The 16,124-nt window shown below is 38.8% G+C and overlaps 1 protein-coding gene across 1 annotated transcript; it reads right to left on the bottom strand.

Annotated features, from left to right (window-relative positions):
• Positions 1-6,891: 6,891 nt before the first annotated feature.
• Positions 6,892-13,573, bottom strand: adra1b.S (adrenoceptor alpha 1B S homeolog). Its single transcript, XM_018254657.2, has 2 exons — positions 12,287-13,573; positions 6,892-7,476 (listed from the first exon to the last, which is right to left on the bottom strand). Exons 1-2 carry the CDS (start codon positions 13,227-13,229, stop codon positions 6,998-7,000), a joined length of 1,422 nt encoding a protein of 473 aa, XP_018110146.1. The 5' UTR covers positions 13,230-13,573; the 3' UTR covers positions 6,892-6,997.
• Between the last annotated feature and the right edge of the window lie 2,551 nt (positions 13,574-16,124).

Raw genomic sequence — 16,124 nt, 5'->3', positions numbered from 1 at the left:
ACATTCATGTTGGTGTTATTCTCTTCAAGCTGTCAGGAGTTGAGATCATTAAGCAAAATGTGTAATAATAACACTAGCAAATGCATGGCTCTCTGTCATTCCCATGAGGAGGCAGATGCATACCTCCCAACATTTTGGAAGTAAAAAGAGGGACAAAAAATTTTTTTCCACACGTAGCGCAGCAATTTTTTTTGACCACACCCTTTCTGTGGCCACACCCCCTAATTACCATGTTCGTTTTACAAAATTTGGCAGGTTATGAAAGTTTGAAAATTTTTCTCCTTATCTAAACTGTGTTTTTGTGTCTAAAAATTGTTACAAAGTATCTTATTTGCACCTGTTACCTGTTCTGGACTCTCTGCTAAAAGCCAAATAAGTGAGAAACTTTGTTTCTTTTTCTGGCTGTTCAGTGCAGAGAAAAGAGGGACTTTCCAGTACAAATGAGGGACTGCGGGTTGAGCTGTCAAAAGAGGGACTGTCCCTCCGAAAAATGGACAGTTGGGAGGTATGCAGATGTTGCCACCAGGTTCGTGGGTTTCCAGCCAAATTGGGTTACTATTTTAAAGCCCAGTCGGGTTTCCAAAGTACAAACTACCCACGTTACAGATTTGGGCCTTTGGTAGTAACGTAACTAGAGAGGGTCAGGCCTAGGGTTGCCACCTTTTCTGGAAAAAAATACCGGCCTTCCTATATTCTTGCCTTTTTTTTCCTATTAATAACATTGGCATCAAGCATAGTCGGGCCTAGGGTTGCCACATGGCTGGTATTTTACCGGCCTGGCCGGTAAAAATGATAGTTAATCCCAATGTTATTAATAGGGAAAAAAGATAAATATAAAGGAAGGCTGGTATTTTTTTCCAGAAAAGGTGGCAACCCTAGGTGCGGTACATGCAGCCGCCCCCCCACCCCCCTGCGCTAGGGTTGGCACCTTTTCCAAAATACCGGCCTTCCTATATATTTATCTTTTTCCCCTATTAATAACATTGGGATAAACAATCTTTTTTACCAGCCAGGTGGCATCTAGGGTGGCCTCCCGGCCGTATTTTACCGGCCTACCCGGTAAAATACCAGCCGGGGCCGGTATTACAAATTTACCGGCAATGTAGCAGCCGGTAAATTTGTAATACGCTTTAAAAACTCCTTGTCCTGCCCCCAATCCCCTAGAACTTAACTTTTCTTTTGCTTCTTGAAGTGTCCCCCCGTTAGACGTCACAGCCCGCCCCTTTGTGTCCCCGCCCCCACCAGCCTCCCGACCCAATCAAAGTCTTACCAGTCAGATTAGTTAAATAACAGATCAGCAATGTTCTGCCCCTGATAGCAATCGTACGATATCTATGTCCAACCAAAGCTAGTGACAGTCTCCCACTGAAAATCGTACGATCAGCAAATTTTCTAACCTGTCCGATCGACCAAATGACCGATCTCCGCCGGACGAAAAATGTTGGGACTCTCTACACACGGTTCGAAAATCGTACGAATCCTCGATTCGTACGATCAGATCTTTGCGTCTATGACCAGCTTTAGGGTTAGGGTTGCCACCCGGCCGGAATTTTACCGGCCTGGCCAGTAAAAATGATGGTTGATCCCAATGTTATTAATAGGGAAAAAAGATAAATATATAGGAAGGCCGGAATTTTTTTGCAGAAAAGATGGCAACCCTACTAGCCGATAAAACATCTGCCAAGGCCAGGCCGGTATTAAAAATTTACCGGTAATGTAGCTGCCAATAAATTTGTAATACACCTAACAAAAGCCCGTGGCCTACCCCCAGCCTGGTCAAAACTAATTTTTTTCTGCCAGCTTCTGGTCAATCGCACACCATGGCTCCGCCCCCTTTGACATCACAGGCCACCCTTTTGTTCCCACACCCTCCACCAGCCAGTGGAAACTTTATTAAAAGTTGGCAACCCTAGTTAGGCCCAATCGCACCCCCTGCTCCCCCAGTAGTTCCGCCATTGGCCTTTGGCTGGTTTGTACTTTGGAAACCAGCCAAAGTTCTTTCTTGCCCTAATGTGCCAAGCTTTTTTGCCAACTGGCGAGTTTAATTTAAGACTACAATACACATAGGGTTGCCACCTTTTCCTAAATATTTTTTTTTTTCCCTATTAATAACACTGGGATCAACCATCATTTTTACCGGCCAGGTGGCAACCCTAAATACACAGCATGCAATGGGACTGATTTGTGTAGAAGTCGGGAGTTACCAGATTTTGGGCTCTGTACCCCAGTCTCTTAAGCATTGTTGCATTTTCTGGTGACTTTCCTCAATTTTAGACAATTTTGGGGTAGAAATCTGCTGTCAAGAGGTTGACCATACCTCCCAACATTCTGGAAACTGATTTCCTATAATCTACATATAATATTGCACTGGCATGACAGGTTGCTATTATGTTTGTAATTAAAGGAGAAGGAAAGGTTAGAATTAAAGGGATACTGTCATGGGAAAAAAAAATTTTTTCAAAATGAATCAGTTAATAGTGCTGCTCCAGCAGAATTCTGCACTGAAATCCATTTCTCAAAAGAGCAAACAGATGTTTTTATATTCAATTTTGAAATCTCACATGGGGCTAGACATTTTGTCAATTTCCCAGCTGCCCCATGTCATGTGACTTGTGCCTGCCAAAAATGCTTTTTGGCAGGCTGCTGTTTTTCCTTCTCAATGTAACTGAATGTGTCTCAGTGGGACATGGGTTTTTACTATTGAGTGTTGTTCTTAGATCTACCAGGCAGCTGTTATCTTGTGTTAGGGAGCTGCTATCTGGTTACCTTCCCATTGTTCTTTTGTTTGGCTGCTGGGGGAAAAAGGGAGGGGGGTGATATCACTCCAACTTGCAGTACAGCAGTAAAGAGTGATTGAAGTTTATCAGAGCACAAGTCACATGACTTGGGGCAGCTGGGAAATTGACAAAATGTCTAGCCCTATGTCAGATTTCAAAATTGAATATAAAAAAATCTGTTTGCTCTTTTGAGAAATGGGTTTCAGTGCAGAATTCTGCTGAAGCAGCACTATTAATGGATTCATTTTGAAAAAAGTTTTTTTTCCAATGACAGTATCCCTTTAAGTAAGCTTTATCAGAAAGTTCTATATAAATACACTAGTAAACCCTCAACGTAATGTTGCTCTGTGTCCTCTGTCAAAAGAAACACCACATTTATTTCCTTCTATTGTGTACTCATGGGTTTCTGCATCAGACTTCCTTTTTTCAGCTTAAACCTCCAGGGCTTGGGCTTGAGCATGCTCAGTTTGCTCCTCTCCCCCCTCCTTCCTCCCATCCCTGCTGTAATCTAAGCTCAGAGCTATGAGCAAGCACGGAGAGACTCAAGACAGGAAGTGATGTCACAGCAAGCAACTATGGCAGCTGCTATCCTAAACAAACAGAGACACTGTCTAGAGCTGTTTACTCAGGTATTAAAAAGCAGTCTAAAGAATAAAAATGGTTTTCTAGCTTGTACTGTTGTGGCTAATCTATTGGCAATAAATTGCCTTGGTAGCTTTCTTTCTCCTTTAAGGGGTCATTTATTAAGCTCCAAACTAGCTCTTTCTAGTCTGACTTTTAAAGGGGAAAATACAGATTTTTCGGGCTTTATTAAAGTTTGATGGTGTGAAAAGTCCGATGAAAAAAATACTCCAACTGCCAAGAACATGTAAAATTCAGCTGTCCCGTTAACAATGGGAAGATTTTCTGAGTTGCGCTGGGTTTCCAAAAAAATAAACGTAACTTTTATTAAAGCTTTATTAAAGTTCATTTTGCTTGACTAATATGATAAAATAGGATCTTGAATATTTTTTTGTTGTGTGGCGGGTCCACTTTAAACCATTTGCAGCAACATTTATAATATAGATGTCCAAAAATGTTTTTACATTTCCCGCCCTATGCAAATTTACTTAAGCGCAAGATTAAGCGCAAGGGGCTTGTCTTAAACTGAACTAAGCTTTCTTAGAACACAGGGGTGTATTCCATCTGGCCCTTGCACCTTGTTCACATTCATTTTCACTAAAGTAGAATTTTCAGTAATGTAGAATTGGAATTTTGAACAGTAAAAATTACAGAAATTGTATTGATTCTATAATTATTCTTTAACAGTTTCTAATAATAACAATATTAACACAAGGTCCTTATGTGCATTTGCTAAAGCAATGTTGGACATGTAAAAGGCATCCCCATGGTGGTGCTGTTGTCCTGCTTTACTTTCATACCAAGATATTCCTGTCCAGAAAGATTAGAATCAGAAACTCGTGATACAGGTGGCTCAGCGTCTGGGTCTGACTGCTGAATACTTTTGTGATGTTTATTTATTATACAAGTTAAATAAAGTAACATTAACAGGTGCATGTGTGTATGTATATATATATATATATATATATATATATATATATATATATATATATATATATATATATATATATATATATATATATATATATACATACACACATACACCTGTTAATGTTACTTTATTTAACTTGTATAATAAATAAATAAATAAATAATATATATATTATAATTAGACAAATACATGAGTCCTCTGCACTCAACCCATTATCAATATATTTAGGACAGAGACATTTTGTGCATACTGCAACTGAAAAATAACTTACCCTTTAAACAAAACAGGGATTGTTGTCCATATATTGCAATATATTTAAGATGGCCAACTACGTCAAAGTAATCCCATATCTGGCCAGTCCTACTCTCAATTTTCATCTGATTCATTAAGAATTCTATTGCTTCATTATACATTTTTAGCAACCAATTAGGGCAACCAAGTTTGGGAGTTTTACTTTGAAAGTAGCAAGTTGGTTGTAAAATTGTAAATAAATTGTTACCTTGTGTCCCTCCACAATTACTCAAATACTCATGGAGTATTATTTACATTGAGGGAAACTCATAACAGCCTTGGGGTGACGAGTGGAAGTGTAGGAGACAAGTTTCAAAGCCAGCTGTCTATATGGATAGAACAGGGGTCCCCAAACTTTCTTACTCGTGAGCCACAGTCAAATGTAAAAAGTGTGGGTGCAAAATATAGAACTCTGTCTGTTAATTGGCTTATGTGACCTAACATTTATGGTTTGTTTGTGTGCACCGTGAATCGTAGGATCCCAGGGGGCGGCCTGTGTTTTTTAAAATGGCAATTTTCTATTTATGATTACCCAATGGCACATTCTACTAGAAAAGTATATTATTAATTATAAAGCAGGGTTTCACATTTGAGCTGTTTTATGTAATATATTTTTATAGAGACCTACATTGTTCAGGGGGGGCATGGTTTTCCTTTAAAGAATTATATACCCCATTTGATGAAATACATAAATATATATATATATATATATATATATATATATATATATATATATATAGTAGTCTGGAAGCCGGCACTGCACGTCTAAAGGTCAAAGTTGCCTTTGTGCAAAAAAGCCCAAGAATTAAGTAGAGAGATGAAGAAGCTCGCACTCACAGGACTTATAAGGTCAAAAAAGGTGTTTATTTGGATCAAAAATCGACGTAACGTTTTGAGAAAGGCTTGAGTGCAAGCCGAAACGTTAGTCGATTTTTGATCCAAATAACCACCTTTTTTGACCTTATAAGTCCTGTGAGTGCAAGCTTCTTCATCTCTCTCTCTCTCTCTCTCTCTCTCTCTCTCTCTCTCTCTCTCTCTCTCTCTCTCTCTCTCTCTCTCTCTCTCTATATATATATATATATCTTATGTAGCGGTAAACACTGGCAGACTTTAATGGCCAACTGATTTCCTACAGAATGGAGATAAAGTAACCCAGAGATCTCTTTATTTTGTGATCATTGCTGATATCTTTGGTTTTATCATAGAGCTCTTGAAGCATGTAGGGTGGGCCATTTTAGGGATCAAAGATGTGGGAAGTCCTTCCGTGGTGAGTCCAAGGCAAATGTGTTAAAATGGTCCTAGAAAAAAGGAGAAATGAGGGAAGGTGGCAATGGGGATTAAACACGTTTGGGAAAGATTAGTGAAGAAATTGAATCATAAGAAGCATGAAAGAGAAAAATAATGGTTTGTTGGAGGGCAGATGATCATTGGATGGAGTATGTCTCCTGCACATTATAACAATAGGGTGGACTGACTATTTTAATAGTGAGTAAAATAAAAGGGAGGAAAACCAAATAAAAAATTAGCCATCTTGCCGTCTTGATAGTGGTGTTTGTACAAATTAAAAGTCTGTTGGCATGAGAAGAAATGGATCTTAAAAACAGTCATTTCAAAGCATTGGTCACAAATTGCTCCTCGAGGGATCTTATAATTTTTTTATTGGTAATTTAGATGAAAGTGGTATTGTGCTCCTAATGTGTATATCTGTGGATGTGTAAGGCCAGTAAGAACATAAACATTTAAGGACAACAAATACTGTATACGTATTTCAAAGCACAAATGTAGCATAAATAAAGGGCACACTTTAACACACTTATAAAGAAGTATAGCTATAAATGTTTCTTCTCAATTTCTCCAGAACTTAATGATGGAACAGATCATTCTTCAACCTTTATTTGTAAACGTCATTATCGTCAGGCCAGCTTAAATTCAGCAGATGCCATTACTCATTATTTCATGACACATTGGATCCTGTCTTTTTTCCAGTCAATAATTTGTTTTCTTTCTCTTTAAAGCTTTTTAATATCATGAGATCTTTTAGCTCAGTCTTAACTTACCATATATATATCATTCATCCGCAGCCTGTCTAGGTGGATATGTTTATTAAAGGCATTTGTTGAAACCTAGACCTGGCAGGACAGCCATTTTTATGAAAACCATTTGGTCCAAACCTATGATTTTATCAATTCTAGGTTGACTTGCATACCCATTTTCTGATTAAATTCAAGAAACCATCAACACTTTTTCACAAATACTGGCTGCAGGATACATTTCCTACAGCTTCATGTATTAAAACCAGCAGTCGATCCCAGGTTTGCTATCAGCAAGCTGAAACCATATCTGGGCCAAGCAGATCAGTAGATGCTTCTAATCCATCTTAGACATACACATTATTACTGTGTTCAGTACATTCTGTAGTCTCTTTGGAAGAGAAGGCACTGCAGGAATTGTCTTGCTCACTGCTTTCTTGACAATCTAGCTGACCTGAGCGATATCGATGTTTCCTTTCCAATGTCCTGTTTTCCTTTGGTTGGTTTGTCTTTCTCAAGAATCTTGGGCTTGGGGCCTTGGTCAATATGGTCCTTTGACTGCCCTTTATGAATTCACTAGTTTCTTCAATGGAACTTTTTCTGGAATGGGAGACTGCACTGCCAGGCCGAGCTCGATACTGAGATCTATGGAATGCTGAATGCTTTTTGTTTCCCCACTGACACTTTAGGATCCGGAGGAAGGCTCGCTTGAACTCCTTGCTGGAGCAGGGATAAATGACTGGGTTCATGCAGCTGTTGAAGTATCCAAGCCAAAAGAAGATTTTCTCCACTGTAACTGGGGGTATCAGATATTCAGACAGGGAACCTAAAATGGATTAAAGAAAAAACATTTGAATGAGGCTTGTTTGAACTAGGGGTTTTTCTTCTTCAGGTTTGAAGGCTTTTTTTGAATAAATTTACCCATGGGTATCACCTGAAAGAGTACTTGTAAAGTGTAATCATGTCCCCTCTAACCAGTTTAGTTGCATATCTCTGCACTCCCTCCATCTAATTCTTTCTTAATAATATTTTTGCAGATACTGGCATACATGAACATCAATGATGGATTAAAAGGTTACAACAATGAGTTATTGTCTAAGCTTGTACATACATGTTTAATTAGGTAAAGACACATTTGTCCTATAACTTGAGTATAAGATAAACATTAACAATACATGTGCAGGTTCATGATCCTTGTCCTTATTTATCTGTGTATTGTATGTAGTCTTGTTGTTTTGCCTCAACAATATGCCTTGCAATAGGCCATTGAATTACCTAAACTGTGTATATATCCGAGAGGAACTGGCCTGATGTTATTAGCGAGGATATTCTACTTAGGGATATTTAGTATGCTACATGGTGCTATGTGTCCTTTGTCTGTTACAGAGTTTATTAGCTACTTAGTAGGACACCAAACTGTGTCAAATTTGGTTGGGCATCCCCTTTGTAGGTATGTTAATTTGTATAGCGGAACGTTATTGCTCACCATTGTGATTGCTAGTGCTGTTTGTAGCAAATATGAATAGTGCGGATCGGAGATTTCGAGTTTTACGGACGATTGCTAGGGGTTCTATTTAAATTGAGGTGGAAGAAATGTCTGAACATTCTTCTAGTATTTCTTTCCAGAATATCTGTATTTGATGGCAGGAGCATACCAAATGCATGAAGTCAGCTGGAGTGTGGTTACATTTTGGACCCCTAGATGGTGGTTCTCAGTGTACAGTACACCTGGTTAGTTTTTTGAAAAAGAGGAACATATACCATGAATATTGATTGGCTCAGAACTCAGAAGATGTAAAAATTCTATTTGGCCATGCACCATACTAGCCAATTCATGGCATTGTCAAATGAGAAAGTAGAGAGGTGCCTCCTTCACTTTTTGCACAAACAAATGGAACAAATGGAAGGTGGCCATACCATGTGTGGCTCCTCGTACCCTCTCCCCTCTCCATCCAACTGTGGTCCCATTGGCATTGAGTGTACCCAGTTGGCCTGTGCATGGCTGCTTTTATTGAGTGGTAGTAGTAGTTCTCAAGAGGTCCAAAACATTTCCCAGTTAAATAAATACATCTGCCATGGCCCTTAAAGGAACAGTTCAGTGTAATTATAAAAACCCGGTAAATAGATGGGTAGTGCAAAAAAAAAAAAAATGAGTGAATGGATGTCTAATATTATAGTACAGAATGCTCCTTCCTGCTTTTCAGCTCTCTAACTCTGTGTTAGTCAGCAACTTTAAGGGGGCCCACATGGGACATAACTGTTCATTGAGTTTGAATTTATCCTCAGCATGCAGCTCAGATTCAAAAGCAACAGTTATGGCCCATGTGGCCCCCCCTCAATGATTGGTTACTGCCTGGCAACCAATCAGTGCAAACCAAGAGAGCTGCAAAGCAGGAAGTAGAGTTCTGGATATTATGTTAGACATCCAGTTACTCCAGCCTTTATACATTACATTTTTGGCTAGCTAAGTATAATAGAAACATTTTTTATGTTGCACAGCCTTTATTTAACCAGTTTTTTTTTTTTTTTTTTTTATAAAGATCGCTTTTAACCTATAAATGTATGGATCCACCAATATTCTCTTCAAAGAATAGTAACCAGTGTTTCAGCAAAGAGCCCTTTAAAGTGGACCTGTCACCCAGACATAAAAAGCTTTATAATGAAAGTCCTTTCCAAACTAGACACAAAACCCAAATTATTTTTTCATTAAAACATCCAAACTTGTAATAAATGCATTTAAAGATTTCAGCTGTCAATCATATATTGCCTGTCCCTCCTCTATGCCTTAGGCATAGAGGCAGGGCAGGCAATTACTTTCACTTTCCATTCTGCATTTCCTACATGTCGCCTTCCCCCTCCCTGTTCTCAGTCTATAATTGTGTAGCCAATGCAATGGTATGGACATCAGGTCCCTCATTCTGGTGCATAAACAAGATTTTGAGGTGTTACAATGCTTGTCTTCATAACAGTGTCCACAAAATGGCTGCTGCTTGCTTGCTTTAGTGGTGAATTAAAAGGCAGACTGCAAACAATATTTAAAAAGTTTATATAGTTTAAGTACATTTTATTTTGCTTAACAAACACAACAGATATGATTTTGGAATTATTTCTTAGCATGACAGGTCCCCTTTAATTACTGGAATCAATTTGTTGCTCGGAGAAATCATACAAATGATTCTTTGTTAGCGTTACACATTGTCCCATTATCTGTGGTTAATGCAGGAAACCAAGAGAGCCATTTGTGCCAAGTTAACTGTGTAGCTTAATTGTATCTCCTTCCCCAGGGGGGTTATTCACTGAAGTCTTAAAAGGATTAAAACGTTCAAAGCAGCACAATGATTATAGGAAGCGTTACACTATATACACTGCAGTTACAGCAGTACCATACATATACATAGATGTCCCCTTTCGTGATAATTAAAGGGATCCTGTCATCGGAAAACATTTTTTTTTCAAAACGCATCAGTTAATAGTGCTACTCCAGCAGAATTCTGCACTGAATCCATTTCTCAAAAGATCAAACAGATTTTTTTATATTCAATTTTAAAATCTGACATGGGGCTAGACAATTTACCAGCTGCCCCTGGTCATGTGACTTGTGCCTGCACTTTAGGAGAGAAATGCTTTCTGGCAGGCTGCTGTTTTTCCTTCTCAATGTAACTGAATGTGTCTCAGTGGGACATGGGTTTTTACTATTGAGTGCTGTTCTTAGATCTATAAGGCAACTGTTATCTTGTGTTAGGGAGCTCCTATCTGGTTACCTTTCCATTGTTCTTTTGTTTGGCTGCTGGGGGGGGGGGGGTTGAAAGGGAGGGTGGTGATATCACTCCAACTTGCAGTACAGCAGTAAAGAGTGATTGAAGTTTATCAGAGCACAAGACTTGGGGCAGCTGGGAAATTGGCAATATGTCTAGCCCTATGTCAGATTTCAAAATTGAATATAAAAAATCTGTTTGCTCTTTTGAGAAATGGATTTCAGTGCAGAATTCTGCTGGAGCAGCTCTATTAACTGATTCATTTTGAAAAATTTTTTTTTATCGCATGACAATATTAAAGGGCATACAAACTAGGGATGCACCGAATTCACTATTTTTGATTTGGCCGAACCCCCGTATCCTTCGTGAAAGATTCGGCCGAATACCGAACCGAATATGAATCCTAATTTGCATATGCATATTAGGGGTGGGAGGGGGAAAACATTTTTTACTTCCTTATAATGGAGAGTGGAGAGTGCTTGATGATGCTAAGCCAACAAACCAACACATGTCCTACACCACACATGGCAATATTTTATACATGGTATTTACATTTTGTTTGCCCTGCCATTTGTTGCTGGAGATTTTTTATGTGAAATTGGTACTGTATTTATCCTGCCACATGTTGGGGGTACTATACATGGAATTGGCACTTTATTTATCCTTCCGTGTGTTTTGGGGTATTATACATGGAACTGGCACTGTATTTATCCTGACATTTGCTTGGGGTATTATTCATGGAACTGGTACGGTATTTATGCTGCCATGTGTTCTGTGGTGTTATACATGGAATTTGCATTTTTTTTTTGCACTGCCATATGTTGCTGGAGATTTTATATGTGAAATTGATACTGTATTTTTCCTGCCACATGTTTGGGTTTCTATACATGGAATTGGCATTGTCTTTATCCTGCCATGTGTTTTGGGGTATTTTGCTTGAAAGTGACACTGTATTTATCCTGCCATGTGTTCTGGGGGTATTATACATGGAATTGGCACTGTATTTATCCTGCCATGTGTTCTAAATCAAATTACTACTGTATTAATCTTGTTATGTGTACTGGGGTACATGTTGTTAGTGGTATAATACTTGTACTGGGATACTTTGAAGGAATCTGTGTACAAGATCGCTTTAATTAGCCTCCCAAAACACAAAAATGACCCTCCACCTAATTGAGTAAGTAGGAAAAAAAATCAGCAAGAAAAAGCTTTTTTGAAAAAATATTTGGTGGGATAATAAAATTAGCACCTTAGTTCCACCATGTGTTTGTTTTAAAAACACAAAAGGAATAAATAAAACCCCAAATTTCCTTTATTATAACATTTGCAGGTACCCAGAATCCTGATACCTTTCTGTATATTAACGTGCAGCAAATTGCAGTCATATTCCCATTCTCTAGGCATGGGGGCCTTTTTTTTATCAAAATCGGAATTTTAATACAACCAAACTAGAATCCACGATTGGACCTTATTTATTATTAAAAAAAACTATTTAATTGGAATGAGGACAAACACGAAAACATCGAATGAAAACCTCATTAGTATGATTTTTTCCTGAATAGCTTAATTTTTTTAGGCTTTTTTCAAAAAAGCCAGTATTTTTCAGATTTTCAGAAATTGTCGGATTTTCAGGCTAATTCCAGCACAGACCGCCGGACCTTCCAAATAGGATAGACACCTCTCCCATTGACTTATATACAACCTCGGTAGGTCTGAGATGCTGGATTTATGGATTCTAACTTTTTCCATCCCCAGGGTTTAATAAATCTTGAAAAATTCTAAAACATTTTTCGCACTAAATATTCCGATTTTATAGTAAAAAAAAATCTAAAATAGAGTTTTTGCCAGTCGGACTTTAATAAATAACCCCATTAAACTTACTGAGTGGCAGGACTGTGAAGAATGGAAGCCAACATAAGATGAACATTCCAACCACGATTCCCAAGGTCTTTGCAGCTTTCTTCTCCCTAGAGAACTTGAGTAATTTCAAGGATAAGGAGCTGCGAGGCTGGTTATTTTTCACATTACTATTGTTGGGGGAATCGTCCTGCATGTTCCTGCAGTGGATTCTGAGAGTCAGCTCCTTGGAATCCATCTGTTCTTTTATCACACCTGCTTCTAGGTTCTTGGTTATCCTTTTGGCCACCACGTAGACTCTACAGTACATGACTAAAATGACTATCAAAGGGATGTAGAATGATGCCAAAGAAGAGAAGATTGCGTAAAACGTTTCTGTAGTTATTTTACAGACAGATGTGTCAGGTGGAGCTGGCTCCTTCCATCCCAACAGCGGCCCGATGGAGATAACCGTTGAAAAAATCCAGACACCAAGGAGAGCGAGAATAGCCCTTTTTCTGGTCACTATAGTAGGGTAGCGAAGAGAGTGCCGCACGCCAATATATCGGTCAATGGAGATGGTGCACAAGCTGAAAATTGATGCAGTGCAGCACAGAACGTCCATAGCCGCCCAGATATCACACAATATTCTGCCAAATACCCAATAACCAACTATTTCTTTGGTTGCAGAAAAGGGTAATACTGTGGAGCTAAGTAATAAGTCCGCTATAGCAAGGTTGACAATCAGGTAGTTGGTAGGAATTCGCAGCTGCTTGTTGGTGACCACAGAAATAATCACCATGATGTTACCAACAATGGCAACAGATATGAAGGCACCAAGGGTAAAGCCCAGCAGCATGGCTCGTGTCAAATTCATCGGTGGAACTGTTTCATTGACGAATGTCTGGTTATCATCTGCCAAGCTATCATTGCCCAGCAGCATATCGTAGGGCAAACCTGATGTGTTATCACCGGATGATCCCTGCATCTTGGCACTTGTGATACAAAGGGCAACTTGGTGCCTAGCAAAGCAGTCCTAAATAAATCCTCTTAACTGTAACGACTGGAATGTTGCATCTGTCAAAATGTCTTTCACTTGCTCAACTTTACACTTCTTTCCTGTTGCTGTATGGGTTTAGTTCTGGAGAGCATTAGAGGGACATCTTGGTGATGTAGTCTGTTGCACTTTCTTTCTCTTCTGTTGCCAAATGCAGAAGTGGAGGTGGGATGTCTTGGTGCTCTGCTAAACCATTGCTGTGCTTATGTGAAATCCTGCATGCATACAGCTGTCTCTCTCCTCTCTGCACGTGACATCACAGCAAACTGTCTCCCGAGCAAGCACTAGAGGGTGCCCCGATCTAAGAGAGAGTGCTTTTCTCTGAGCTCCGCTGTACCTAGGGGCTAGCACCCCACACACATCATTACTGTAAAAATTGGATTACAGATTTTAATTATTTTGTTCCTTGCCCCAGGGGCCCCCCAACATCTTGAGACACAAAGCAATGTGACCACCTGGGTGATTGAGAAGTCAATTAAGTATTCTGAGACTAAGCCAAGTTTAATTAATAATGCAATTAACCTTGTTCCAGATGCATTAATATTAGAAATATTTGTTGTTTGTATAGTGCCAGAAACCTTGTTTGCAGGGTTTATGGCTTCACAAGACCTCGATATTTTGTACAAAAGATATCCGTCTATATTCAGGCTGTAAAACAATGTCAGACTGGCATAGTATGAGACAGTCAGTAGTATAACTAGACGTTATTGCCTATGTTATGTCCGGGAACATGAGCCCATTCGCAAACAGATACAGGTATATGATCCGTTATCTGAAAACCTGTTATCCAGAAAGCACCAAATTACGGATGGCCTTCTCCCAAAGACGGCATTTCAATCAAATCATTCAAATTTTACAAAATGTTCTCTGTAATAATATAACAGCAGCTTGTACTAGTTCCCAACTGTGATATTATTAATCCTCATTGGGGCGAAAACAATCTTATTGGGTTTAATTAATATTTAATACATTTTTAGTAGACTTAAGGTAGGGAGATCAAAATTACCCTTTATCTGGGACACTGGTTTTGGAGACCCATTGAAAAATGTTACTGGGCAGCTTTGCTTTAAGGATGGACTACAGCTCCCAGCATGTTTATATTATACATTATATTATTTTATATCATTATATATTATATATATTGGAGTATGCAGAATAGTGCAGCAGCTGTAAGGATATACTGTGTGGCACATTTATCAAAGATCACATTTCGAATTCATGTAAGTTTTTAAAAACTCCCCTAAATTCGAAAATTGACAAATCAAAATGTATTAAAAAAAAATAATCACATTTTTTAAACTCAGATGAATGGAATTGACCTGAGAACTTGAATCTAATTCGATTCTAGTTTTAAAAACGCATTTCGGGGTTTTTTTCTCTGAAAAAAAATTCAAGGGGCAGATTTACATAGGGTCGAATATCGAAGGTTAATTAACCCTCGATATTCGACTGCCGAATGTAAATCCTTCGACTTTGAATATTGAATCGTTCGATTCGAAGGATTTTAATCCATCGATTGAACGATTTTTCTTTGACCTAAAAAACATTAGAAAGCCTATGGGGACCTTCCCCATAGGCTAACATTGCACTTCGGTAGGTTTTAGGTGGCGAAGTAGGTGGTCAAATTTTTTTAAAGAGACAGTACTTTGACTATTGACTATTCGTAGTATGAATCATGGGCAAGAGGGGGTTGGACCAGGTGGTTTCTTTAATTGAAAAACTAAAATTCCCTTTAAAAGTGCAAAACCCCCCATGATTGTACCCTAGGCGGGCGCCTACTCTACCTACCCCTAGTTCCGGCCCTGCAATAAATGCCTATTCATAAGAGAAAGTCAAACATTATTTAGGTGAGTGCCTCTTTAAGGGTGTTATACAGAATAAATGCAAATCAATAATAATCAATTAAATAAGCCTTCTGAAAGCGATTATCCTTACTTCCATAATAGGATTTAGGTCTCATTCCATCCCCACCCCCGGATAAGAAATAAATTTGGCTTTATTCTGGTGCCAGGTTAATGACGGCAGAACCACGTTCCTGGCTCTATGCAGAGCAGTAACCCTTGCAGGCAAATTCCTATGGCAGCTGTTGAGACTGTTTTTCCGGTAATACAGGTTTGTGTAGTTAAGGAACACGTCCCTGCTAAAGGATACTGGTTAGCTGCTTAAACCTATGGCCACTATTCTGAATTATTCATAGGGCAGGGTTTGGCTGTTCTTTGGAGCAGTTTGGCATAAGATCTTTGCTTTCATTGATATCTCCCCTTTAACTGAAGTTATTCAAGAAACACAAAGTACATCATGTTCATTGGTGATGTGGGGGCGCAGGTCGGACGGGTGTGGGTCATGTTTTTTTCCACCCGCACATCACTAATGTTCAGCTTTCTGAATTCCAATCATAATCGGACAGTAGGTTTTCCTTGTCTGGCCTGCAGCTGAAGGACAACATTTATCCCCATTACGAAAACGAAAATGAATCACTATTGCCTTGCTGAATGATTGTGGGGCATCAATAACTACTAAGTAGGCCATAACCATAAGCAATTAATGTAAAGAGGCTCCAAAGTGGGTGCCTGAAGGGCTCCCAGGGGATTCTCAATGTAATATTATTTTAATAGTTTAAAATGTATAAACCCAGGGTAACAAACTGTTGTGTAGGTGGGTCCGGGATATGGCCTAAATTATACCAATTTTAAAATAATTAGATATTGATGTTTATGCCTTTAAAGGAGAAGGAAAGGTAAATTACAAATAAAGTTGTATATATTGCCCACGAAATGGAGAGATACTTATAGGAACCGTTGCTCTTTATGTTTTCCCCTGTTTCAG

This window comes from Xenopus laevis, chromosome 3S, assembly GCF_017654675.1.
Source record: "Xenopus laevis strain J_2021 chromosome 3S, Xenopus_laevis_v10.1, whole genome shotgun sequence".
NCBI classification, from domain to species: domain Eukaryota; kingdom Metazoa; phylum Chordata; class Amphibia; order Anura; family Pipidae; genus Xenopus; species Xenopus laevis.
The sequence above is the reverse complement of the archived record's forward strand: the minus strand, read 5'-3'. Positions and strand labels throughout refer to the sequence as shown.